At 36.8% G+C, this 12089-nt stretch overlaps 1 protein-coding gene across 1 annotated transcript; it reads right to left on the bottom strand.

Moving 5' to 3' along the window:
- Positions 1-3888: 3888 nt before the first annotated feature.
- On the bottom strand, positions 3889-7236 carry LOC139853173 (laccase-4-like). The gene is made up of 6 exons (XM_071842555.1): positions 7113-7236; positions 6866-7017; positions 6481-6725; positions 5501-5629; positions 4481-5404; positions 3889-4216 (listed from the first exon to the last, which is right to left on the bottom strand). Exons 1-6 carry the CDS (start codon positions 7209-7211, stop codon positions 4086-4088), a joined length of 1680 nt encoding a protein of 559 aa, XP_071698656.1. The 5' UTR covers positions 7212-7236; the 3' UTR covers positions 3889-4085.
- Positions 7237-12089: the final 4853 nt, after the last annotated feature.

The following is a 12089-nucleotide window of genomic DNA, read 5'->3' as shown; positions in this document are numbered from 1 at the left end:
GTTTTACCTTGGGACCATTTTTATAACGACAAAAAAATATGTATATTAGAATACGCTTCCTAGTAAGGCGTTAAAGGTAAAATTACAAAAGAGCTAGAAGCCTCAAGTTTCAATTAAAAACTAAATGACCCATGTGATGTAACCATCTAAAAGAAAACAATCTAATTACATCAACTAGACTAAGCAATTTGCGAAAAGGCTCGTTAAACATGAAGCCGTTCTGAAATTGCCAGATAGCCCATAGAAGTGTTATATAATGTAAACCCCGTAAGGATTACTTTATTATTGTTCAACTATTTATAGTGATTACATAAACCTTAACCATCAAATTAACCCTAGTGGTCCGAAGCCCACATATTGGACTTGGGCCTAATCTAATATGTCTAACACTCCCCGCAGTCCGAACGGGCAAAATCGCGAAAGTTGGGACTGAAAAGAAAATACTAAACATAAAAAGAATAAATAAAAACACAATTTTCTCTCTAGTTTGTTGTATCGAATTGATTGATATCGCTGATTGGTTGCGTCGCTTGACTGCGTTTCCTTTTCCGTAGCGTTTTTTCACGTCGTGACTTGCTTGCCTAAGGATTGAGCAGGACTTGGGCTTTGAACTTTTATCACCGATACAATCTTCTTTAACGCTGCAAGACAGGAGAGTTTTTTTCTTCTTCTTTATATTCATCTTTTTTCAGGGTTTAGAACTTAGTAAAGCTATGCGGCTCATCTCCACGCCGATTATGAGTTAAGGAATTAAATAATAGAAAAGAAATAAAAATTAACAACCGGAATCTCCTTGTGACATGCGGCTGCGAATTTGATTGGGTAGGTAGGGTTTGATTTGTTGTTGTTGTTTTTTTTTCTTAGAGTTTCATGACGAAAATAAAAATAAAAATAAAAAGGATAAAAGATAACCATAGCTTCTGTGAAAATTGGGTAATCACACGTACAATGAAGTTAATAAAATATTATTGAAGCAAGACTTGTTTTCTAAGTAATTTTGTTGGTAGAAGTAGGAGTAAAAGAAAAGTAAATAAAAAAATAAAAGTTAGAATGCATAAGACGGTGATTATTTTTTGAGTGTTTGTGCTAGTGGATAGGATAGTTGACGGGATGCATTGAGCAGCGGTACATGGCGGTGATTATGTCTCGGGATCAAACCCGCTCTAATACCATGTTATAGAATGTAAACTCCATAAGGATTACTCTATTATTGTTCAACTATTTATAGTGATTACATAAACCCTAACCATCTAATTAATACTAATGGTCCAAAGTCCACATATTGGACTTGGGTCTAGTCTAATATGTCTAACAAGAAGAGTAACCACGATAGCAACAATCCGTTCCTTATAAATAGACGACATATGAGTTATCTCGATCCAACCACTGAATTCTTTCTAAGAGATGAACACACAACTACCATAATCTACCCAAATCTGAATCTTTCTCTATATTTCTGAGGGTAACGAACACCGGAAGTATAAGTGATCTCGCCATTCAATCCCATTATTGAAAATTGGACAAACAATAGAGTTAATTTTTTATTCATTTCGTGGAAAAATTCCAACGAAGAGGAAGTGAGTCCAACTTAAATCGCCACAAGAAATATTCACTTTTCTTAGGAGAAACTTGAACCACATGATCTTAATATTAGAAGACGTCAGATTACATGGTCGATACAATCTCTCGCTATTTTGACGTAATAAACATGTTCCGAATTCAGTGCGAAAATCCATCCGTCTTCATAATTTTGTAGCTAAACGTGGTCGAGCGACTCACACAAAGAAGTCAAAAGATGTTCGTTACGTTCCCCAAGTTCTGCACGAGTCCAGTTATATTGCCAACTTCCATCAGTAAATTTATCAATGATAGTATCGAGTTTGTTAGCATCTAAATGAAAAAGTCGATGGTATGTAGTCATCAAGCAAGATTTACCACACCATAAGTCTTGTCAAAACCGAATGTTCCTGCCATCATCGACCTATATATTTAATTGCATTTGCTGGAAGAAGTTTGTACACAAAAACTTTGTTGCATGAAGTACTGTTACTAAATGTGTGCTAAAAAATGTCACCGTGAAGATACTTAATAAGTTAACCCAAAAATCATCTGAGTTTGTTGAATACCGTCAGTGCCACTTAAGAATCAATGCCAAGTTAAAAGCTTTTAGGCTCCCCACATTAAGCCACCTTTATCATGCGATGATAAAATAGTGTCCCATTTTATCCGCGCCATCTTATCTTGGGTAAAGATGTTTCTAAAATACTTAATAAGTTTAGGTGGATGAGGTTTGAGTCTTACGGATTGATATTTTGTTGTAATAATATGTTAATAAATGAGAAAAAAAATTATGTCGTTCGTCTCTGTGGTTTATCCTAAATTACGCCAGTAGCTCATGTACTTTTTTTAGACGCTGTTGGTCAGTATGGTTTACACAAATTACGCGGGTAGCTCCTTGTCAATAAAGATCATCAAATCTGTTAAGTCTAACCATGTGCCTTGCACACGAAGGTATTTTTGTCATTTCAAGTTTTTCTCATCCCTAACCTACTCCATATACTTCTGATTTCTCCGTACTGCACAAACACAACAAGAAATCTTCAGAAAACCATAAAAGTATACACTATACAAAAATCCAGCAGATGAGCTCTAGTTGCGTTCAAAATTAAACACAAACAAAGTGTAATCAACATCGAAAAATCATCATTTACAAGTAGTTCTCATGTTGGAATGGGGTATCTTTACTAAAATCATAAAGTAATCATCATCCATCATCGTTTTAAAACCTAACTTCCAACAACGGTAGTTTCGTCATGGTTCACCAGTTTATGGTGATGGTGGTGACGAATCATCAACCCTCCATGTTTTTCGACGACTTCTGCACTTAACGAGTAGCAACAGATCTTAACATCATAAGGGAATCAAGTGATCTACACCAATCTTTTATGATGGTCGGTGTTTGTGAGGATTACAATTTGAAGGGCTTGTTGGAGTTTAGATTTGACCGAAATTGTAGATTTGGTCAGAGTTGTAGATCCGGCTGGCATTCACGAAGATGGTGATGTTTTGAAGAATTTGACCGAACATTAAAAATCATTAGTTGGAGGTAACAGGCGCCGTATGTAACCGCTGTTAAAAAAATAGGCGTTGGTTTGTTGTTCAACCTTCATTTCTCGACGAGATGTTCACCGGAGATATGGTTGGAAGAGGTGGAGCTCCCACCTTCATTTTTCTTGCGCATGTATGTTATTCGACCATCGTTTTTAGATTTCTGTTCAGGGATTTGGGTTTGATTTATATTTTAGTGCTATTTGTATTTGGGTATGATTTGGAGGTGTTTATTCTTGATCTGGTGCAGTGAATAAATCACTGTTCGAGACAAATTCTTAGTTTTTGGGTGCAAGAGAAGAGAAGGGTAAAGACGGAAATGCTCCTCATGTGCAAGGCAGATGACTGAACTTAACAGGAAAAGTTAACAGTTGTTACTGACAAGGACCACCCACGTAGTTTTTGCTATCTACATTGACCAACCACGTACAAAAAAGTATAGCGACCACCTGCGTAATTCTTATGTAAAGATTCTAAATTAGTTGAGAAGCAAACGATTCATTATGTAAAGGTTATATGATTCAAAGTTGAACGAATTCTACACTTTTAATAATATTTAATAATAATTAATTAAGAAAATAAATACACCAACACCGCTCTATCGAGAGAAGTTAAAGTGAAAATCATATTAAATCACTACTCTATCGAGTGAAGACAATCATATCCTTAATCGAAAATATACAAAGTACTTCTATAAACAAACTTATCAAAATAATAGAATAAATGTAGCAAACAAATTAAAATCAGGTTTTTATTGATATTTATTAACATTGGATTAGTAGTACATTCATATACCTCAATATAAAATTACAATCACACAAATCAACCCATATGCTTTTTTGGAAGAAACAAAAATAAGGTCTAAGATTCAAATCCAAAATAAAGAGCAATTGAGTTTGGTTTATTCAACTCTAAGTAACACTTGTAAAATGAGATACCAAAAACCTTCAAATTCTATATTCTCTAATAACAGTTAATCAACATTTGGGTAGATCACTTGGTGGCGGTATAACAGATTCATTAGGGCCTTCTCCGTTGTCTACAACAAAAGCCATTTTGAGTCCCCATGTTGTGTGCACTTCAAGATGGCAATGCATAAACCAAACACCTAAAAATATCAAAATGATACATCAATGACATCTACGATTATTAATTATCAATTATACATAAAAAAAAATTAATATTTTAAGAGTTAACGTGCTTTAATTTGTTGTACTCGTCAGTTACTTATAATAACTTTTAAGAGTTAAATGCCTATTTTATTTTACTTCATAAGATACAAATGATGTTTGTTTTTTAAAAATATGTTTTTGTTTGAAGGTTTGTAAACATAGAAAACATGTACAAAAACTAAAATTCAATGATTTGGTACCTGGATTATCTGCTTTGAACCTAATAGCAGTCCAACCACCAGTTGGAACCCCAACTGTATTTCTTTCAACCGGGTCAACAAGATTAAAGTTTTCCGGATCTTTATTCGGATCAAAGTTCCCTATACCTCTTCCCACAACAAAAAAATTGAACCCATGTAAATGAACCGGATGACTTTCAGGTGTGATCATTCCAGTATCTTGCAAAACAAGTTGCACTGTCGAATTATACGCAAGTCGATACAACTTAGTACCTCTGTTTGTAGCAGGGTTCATTGTTTGTGTGCTAGACGTATAGTTATAAGGCATCAACGGTTTACTAGGAAAATCGTCTGTAAAAACGCCGCTTATGTTAAAGTAATGTGCTTGCAACAGAGCAGTTGTTGGCATAACAAATGTTATGTTATTAATATCAGCCACTACTCTGCTACCATTAACACATGTTGAACAAGGATTAACTCCTAATCCAATGGTGAAAAATAACGAATGGTCAACGTTCAACGGGACTTTGGCGGGAAATGTTTCAGAATTCAAGCTTTTTAGACTGTTAATGAAAGTGTTGGCTACAGAAGTTGCGTTTTTAGGTGGTGGAGCTACGAGTTTCATGGCGGATGAAGTGAGAATACCGGAGTAATGAAGAGAGGCGGTGGCGGTCAAATTGTCAACAGCGATCGGTGCTTCCATAAATGGGGACACTGCGACTAGGTACTTGCCGGCTTTTTGACCAGCGGTCAAAAGAACGTTTGTGGTTTGACCCGGTGCGATAAGAATGGTGTCCGTGGTGAATGGCTTGACGTACAAGGCATCAACCTCGACGACTGTAAGCTTATGATTCGCGATCTTGAAAAAAAGTTCTTCATTGAGTGCAGCGTTAACGATTCTTAGCAAATATGTCTTCCCTAGATCCACATGTAACCTGTATCCTCCTGATTTATCAGATTTAATAATGATTAGTTGCTTCTAATTACATTATATCAATCAACTTATAAATTTATAGTATTATAAAAAAGAAGATATTAAACCATTTGCTAAGCAATTGGGGATAGGTCCAGGATTCCCATTGATAGTGTGAGCATCAGAAACATTTGGTGCTTGCCCTGACTTTTGTGCTTGATTGATTACGGCTTCTGTATCTGATTTCCACCATTCTCCTGCATAAATCAAGATATTGACCCACTTATTTTTTTCTACGTGAACTACGAACATTTGTTACATTACGTTTTGGTCAACAACAACAACAATACCCAATCCCACGAATGTAGGATATAGGGAGGTGAGATGTAGATAATACTTTCTCTTACCGCGAGTATAGAACCCACGACTAGAAATAGCCGTCTCTCCCTCAACTCGAGAGTAGAGATATTGCTTTCAAAATGGACCTTTATTTGATCAATAAAGAATAGAAATAATAGAAATGTTTTGGTCAAATCCATATGCAGTGTTTTTTAGTTTCTCCCGGGCTTTTGTAAGAAACTTATTTTGGGTTTGTAGATGCAGAGCCCATATTTCGTTGAGGCCTTGGGTATTTTTTATAAAAAAAAATAATAATTAAATTTTTTTTATATTTAGTTTTCAACTACTCCATTCGTCCTAATTTAATATGCATAATTTTCATTTTGATTTTGAGATGTCCCAAATTAATAGTTCACTTTATATTTCAACTTTATAGTGGAGATAAGAAATTTATTGATGGAGAATGTAGTTAGTGAGATTTTTTAAAACTGCGTATTTTTGTCTCGAGTTATTAAATCGAGACGGATGGAGTATATTTTAATTCACATCACCAAAAAAAACTATCAAAAAACCATAGAAGTTAAGCACGGAGTGCAACATCTGGTCTTATACGATGTAACAATTGCTCGTATACAATATAACAATTGTTATGAGTCTAAGTTCCGAACAATATGTATATTCGTGAAAAGAAAAAGAATGTTGATCTGTATGAGTTGACTTTCCTATAAATATAATAACATTAAAAAATTCAAAATAAAAAATAAATTACCTAAGACAACGACAGCCTCTTTGTCAGGTTTGGGGAAAGGGTACGGGACGCCAAGTTTAGGCAAGATGACAATGGAACCATGGACCGTGGCCCTTAGCCATAAGACGTGTGCGTGCCACCAAAGTGTACCCCTTTGTCCCGTTAGTGTGAACTTGTACAAATAGGTTCCTCCTGGCTGAATAGGACATTGTGTTATGTATGCAGGACCATCAGCCCAACCAGTTCTTAGTTGCCGTACACCATGCCTGTCAATTTTGTTAAGTTACATGCGACATGAATGTTAACATTCAATGTTTAAAATATAGTTTGAAATTTATATATGTTCCTGTTAAAAGGGTGTGTTAGTTGCCTTTCTAAAAATAGTTTGAAATTTTGGAATACTAACCAGTGAATGCTAACATTATATTTAACGTGGTTGACTACTTTGACCGTCACGGTGTCATCTTCTCTAGCAACTATTGTCGGGCCGGGGAAACGACCGTTAATCGTTACTATTGGTTTACTACTGCATAGCTTTGTCGCATTCGTCATCACCACCTGCATATATACATACATATACATTGTCATTAAATGATCATTATCAGTTTATGAACTAAACAAACTAATTATTTGAAGAAAACATAAATAGTCACATTAAACTTGTAATTGCGAATTCGGCACTCGACTATTGATGTGAAAGTGCAAGCGAACAACACCATCGTTGCCACCACTCGCAACCATGTCGTAGACATCTCTCTTTAGTTAATTGCAAGTGTGTTTAAGTGTTTTTGTTGTGTTAGGAAAGAAAAACGAACATTATAAAGGAAGGGTTGCTCTAATGTCGTTTTTGACATGGTTGGTGAATACTTAGGAGATATGGTAGACCAATATTAGGAATGGTGACTGTTTATTTAGATTTTAATGAAATAAATACGTAAAACATTTGGTTTGTTTCAGTTAGTATGTTCCTTGGGATCTACACAAGGTCGTTATGTATCAACTTTAACCAAGTTCATTATTATACGCCATAATTTTATTTTTATTATTTTTTATTTTTTTATTTTTTTATTTTTACAGAGCAAATGAATATATAGAACCGAGAAATGAACAATACGAAGAATGAAACACGGTAAACACGGCCTATACACGAATATACAAAACAAAACACAACGAAAAGAACAAAGTGATTAACCTATCACAACTCTAGCATTTGAAGACGAAAAAAAGAAACTCGAATTTATTAATCATTGACGCCATTTGATGAGAGATTTTTTAAGCCGTTTTGAGATCCAACCAAAAGAAGATGTTTGAATATTAGAGAGTATAATTGCCGCGTTCCATGATTTTTTGCCAAAGACGATATCATTCATCGCTTTCAAAATATAATACCCTGTGTCCCTGTAACTCATTTGACCCCTTGCCAAATAATTCTCCCCGTGGATGAAAGGTTTGTGCTGGGTGTAGAATTATTTAAGATCGCCTCAATTGGGGTTAATGGGTTACCTGTTATGTTCCACCATGAGCAAAAGGAACCCCATAAATCTGCCACCTTTGAGCAACTGACCGAGGCATGCTCCACAGTTTCAATATCAATACCAAAAATCGGAAAAAGGATCGAGTCAAGGTCGATCCCACGTTTATCAAGATCAACCCTAACAGGATCCTTTTAAGTCTCGAACGCCATGCGAAAATCTCAGCCTTTTTAGGGATTGTTTTATTTCTATACACCTCAGCCGTCGAATTGATGTTTAACCGAATTTATCAATCAAATCAGATAATAATTTTGTTTAAAAATCTCGTCACCATCCCCTGACCACGTCCACCTATCTGAAGTATTCTGATCCAGATGTACCCTCTCAATCAAACTACACATAGTCGTAAAATCGGCCTGGTTACGACCTGTTAATGGTCTAGACCAGTCCCACGAACCACTAGAAACTGTAATTGCAGTTGCTCCCGAGTTACCTGCCCGATTAGCCACCGAAGCATCTTTATTTATGTCTAACATATACAATCTTGGAAATCTATTCTTGAGACAAAAATTCCCAGCCCAACAATCGCTCCAGAAACTGATCGACTTACCATTTTCAATTTGTCTTGAGAACATAGATAGAAAGTCAATTCCTAATGCATTAAGCTCCTTGTCGATTTTGATTATGTTGAACCAAGTTGAGTTCCTGTAACTTTATTTGAAAGTGTTAAAACAACCCAAACCGCCTCCAGCCTATAAATACTAGTAATGACCTTAGCCTAAAGAGAACATTTATTTATTTTGTATCTCCACCACCATTTTCTCAAAAGCGAAAGGTTTTTCCCAACTAAAGAACCAATGTTTAGCCCGCCCGAATCGTAAGAGCTAATAACTTTATCCCATTTAACCCAACATAATTTTCGAATATCACCCTACCCGCCCCAAAAGAAATTGTACCTTAGGAACTCGAGTAGCTTTATCACACCTGAGGGAGCATGGTAAATAGCGAAGAAGTAAATAGGAAGGCTACTTAGCACCGATTTAAAGAGGGTTAAACGACCACCGAAAGAAATAGATTTCGCCTTCCAATCACACTATCGTTTCTTGAATTTATCAATTACCGGTTGCCAATTTATTCATCTTTAAACCAATGAGAAACCTAAGATATTTTATCGGGAAGGAACCCGGTGAACAATTAAGGTAAGTGGCCAATTGTAAAACTTGATTATCACTAACACCGACACCATAAAGATTACTTTTCTTGAGGTTAATCTTGAGACCCGAGAGGTCGTCAAAGCACATTAAGTGCTTCATGACATTTTCAGCATTTCGTCTACTCCACTCACCAAAGAAAATCATGTCGTCCGCATATTGAAGATGTGAGATACCGACCTTGTTAAGACCAACCTCAATACCTTTAATTTTACCTAAATCAACCGCACGTTTCACAAGAAGGTTTTGGCCTTCAGCCGCAATTATGAACAAAAACGAAGGGATCAGATCGCCTTGTCTAACCCTTCTTTCCGGTTTAAATTCACAAGTGGGGAGCCATTCACCAAAACCGAGATAGAAGTGGATGATAAACACGTTATAATCCACTTTATCCATTTTTTTTTTTACCAAAACCTAAACATATCATTGTAGAATCGATGGAATCCCACTTTAAACAATCAAAAGCTTTTTCAAAGTCCACCTTAAGAATGAACCCCTTTTCTTTGTTCCTTTTCATATCATCAATAACTTCATGTGCAATAAGAACACCATCAAGAATATATCTACCCTTTACAATAGCACTTTGCTCCATGATATGGCCGAAACGGACGGTTTTTATTTACGCGGTGTCGTTAGGCCGCGGCTCGCCAGGATCAGCCACTCGTGGGAGAGGGTACTGTTTTAAATTTATATTTAGCGGGGCCTAAATCTTACTACTCCTTATAAGTAAGGGAAGTATGACCTAGAGTCGTATTTTTGAGATATCAGTAACATCGAACCTATATTGTAGCCTAAGATAGTTAGGGAGTAGTGAATATTTATTTTGGGATTTTCTAATTTATAAGATAGATAAAGTAAATGCGATAAAATTTGTAATTCAGATAAGGTTAAAGTAAGTGCATACTATGACTTCATCAGTTATTCTGCCGAGATTATGGAATGCTGGCTCATGAATAGGCAGAGGCTCTGTATTCATTACACTGGTCCTAAACGCCCCTGTCATAAGACATGTCACTGGGTACTGCGTTAGGCTTGAAGATTCTGAATAGACAGCAACGTCCCTTACCCCCGACGCCCGTGCAGTCTGACTACAGGCATACACGTTCAGACGGCTCATCCAATTGAGCGACTCGGTTGGGTGACGTATTAACATTCCAAAATGGTCTAAACTTTCTTAAGCATAATAGAATACATGGTTTACCATATCCGAGAGACGTGATGTGTTTCAATGCTTTCGTTAATGATTGGTAAAAGATAGTTAGGCCCTTAAAAAGAGTTCAACCATAAAGAACACCATGGCCAAGTCAAGTCAGACTTCCATGAACACGTTCGGTTATCCTAACGGTCCAATCCTTTATGTGTCTAAACAAACAGTTCCTTAATTAACTAAGAATCCCTCAAGCGGGGTGCAATGCTTGAGATCGCGTTATGGTGCAGTGTACTGGTCAACACTAACCGTGTTCCATGGCCTTACTTAGCAGAGGTACAGCTTACAACAACCGATGTGCTTCAGCGTGCACGAACGAAGTTTATATGCTTGGTGACTACACTAGCATGGTCTAGGACCGACAATGTACTAGGGGTCTAGTCAGATGTTTCACTACGAAAGAGTCCTCAGTCGGAATCCAAAGCTCGATAGACTTACTACAACCGGTGTGCCTCGGTCGATCTTACGTTGTATCCGATAGACTTCTCTTACCAAGGGGTGACACATATAGTGTACTCTGAATCGGGGTTCGCGACTTCCCAATAACAGAGCCTATAACTACGTTCTATTAGTTGAAAAAGCGATTGAGTTTAAAGCATAATCGGAAAGCATTTCGACAGCATACACAAACCATAATATTATTTCGGCATTATAACTTCTTACATCATAGCATACACTAAAGATAACTACTCGCTAATCATGGCAACAATATCATAAAACATTATATAAAATAAAGGATAGAAGTACCAGTAGATTAAACGAGTTCCGAATACAAAAGTGACAACTTCAAGACTCCAGACCGCTCCTAATAGAATCTTTAGCGTTCGCCTCCGGGTACTTAATTTCCCGCTCGGAGGTGAGAAGGCCTTGAAAGTATGACTAATATTGTACAAGAGAGAGAAAGAAGTGAATTGAAGTGTGTGTTGTAATGAATAACAAAGACCCTTTAAATAGACTTGAAAATTGCCAGATACGCCTGGCAGGCCGTTTGGCAGGCCGTATGCAAGGCAGGCCGTTTGATGGCTCGTGTGGTGGCACGTATATGGCAAGCCGTTTCCATACTGGCAGGCCGTATGGCAGGCCGTATGGCTTGCTGGTCAGCCTGAATTTCCTGGATCGTAACTTGATTTCTTGTCTTTCACCGTTTTCGCTCTAGAATCTTCGTTTTAGTTCTGATTCTCTTGATTCTTTTTGCACCGTCTTCGTAATTACTTGTTCTTCAATTCTAACCGACGAAGTGGGTATTTTGTCGACACAATTCGAATCTTTCTTGTTTTTGGGCCTTAATACCGGGGTGAAAACGTGACTTTTTAGCCGATATCAAATATCCCACACTTAGACTTTGCTTGTCCTCAAGCAAACTCTCATTTTAAAGAATCTTTTCGGCATTTCTTTTCTAATAGCCTAAGTAGTTTGCTTTTATTATAAGAGCAAAAAGATAAGGTGAGTCATCTATGTTAGGATTGAAATTATCTCTGCAAGCATGCGAGGAGGTTACATGACATAGGCTAGCTTTCACGGGTCACTCAAATCACTCAAGTGTTTAGAGTTCCCTATAGATCTAAGAAATGAATACACTCATAGCCAGTCATGCTGCACCCATCGTCATAGGCTTGATAATGACTCAAATCCTTGCTGCTAACGCGAGAACGGTAGTAATCTCAGCTTTATGGGTTATTTGTCAATGATGGAGAAGGAATTTTGGAGCGGTAGTGAAGTTGTTTTTGAAGGGTGAGATAA

The sequence above is a fragment of the Rutidosis leptorrhynchoides genome, chromosome 6, assembly GCF_046630445.1.
Source record: "Rutidosis leptorrhynchoides isolate AG116_Rl617_1_P2 chromosome 6, CSIRO_AGI_Rlap_v1, whole genome shotgun sequence".
In the NCBI taxonomy this organism is placed as follows: Eukaryota; Viridiplantae; Streptophyta; class Magnoliopsida; order Asterales; family Asteraceae; genus Rutidosis; species Rutidosis leptorrhynchoides.
This window is presented reverse-complemented; position numbering and strand designations above follow the sequence as displayed.

Excerpts from the sequence above, each read along its gene's own strand:
- LOC139853173 (XM_071842555.1), bottom strand. The coding sequence starts at position 7,211 with ATGTCTACGACATGGTTGCGAGTGGTGGCAACGATGGTGTTGTTCGCT. Across the intron at positions 5,630-6,480 it reads AGAGGCTGTCGTTGTCTTAG|GAGAATGGTGGAAATCAGAT; the intron begins GTAATTTATTTT and ends TGATTTATGCAG. Across the intron at positions 4,217-4,480 it reads GTTCAAAGCAGATAATCCAG|GTGTTTGGTTTATGCATTGC; the intron begins GTACCAAATCAT and ends TGATATTTTTAG.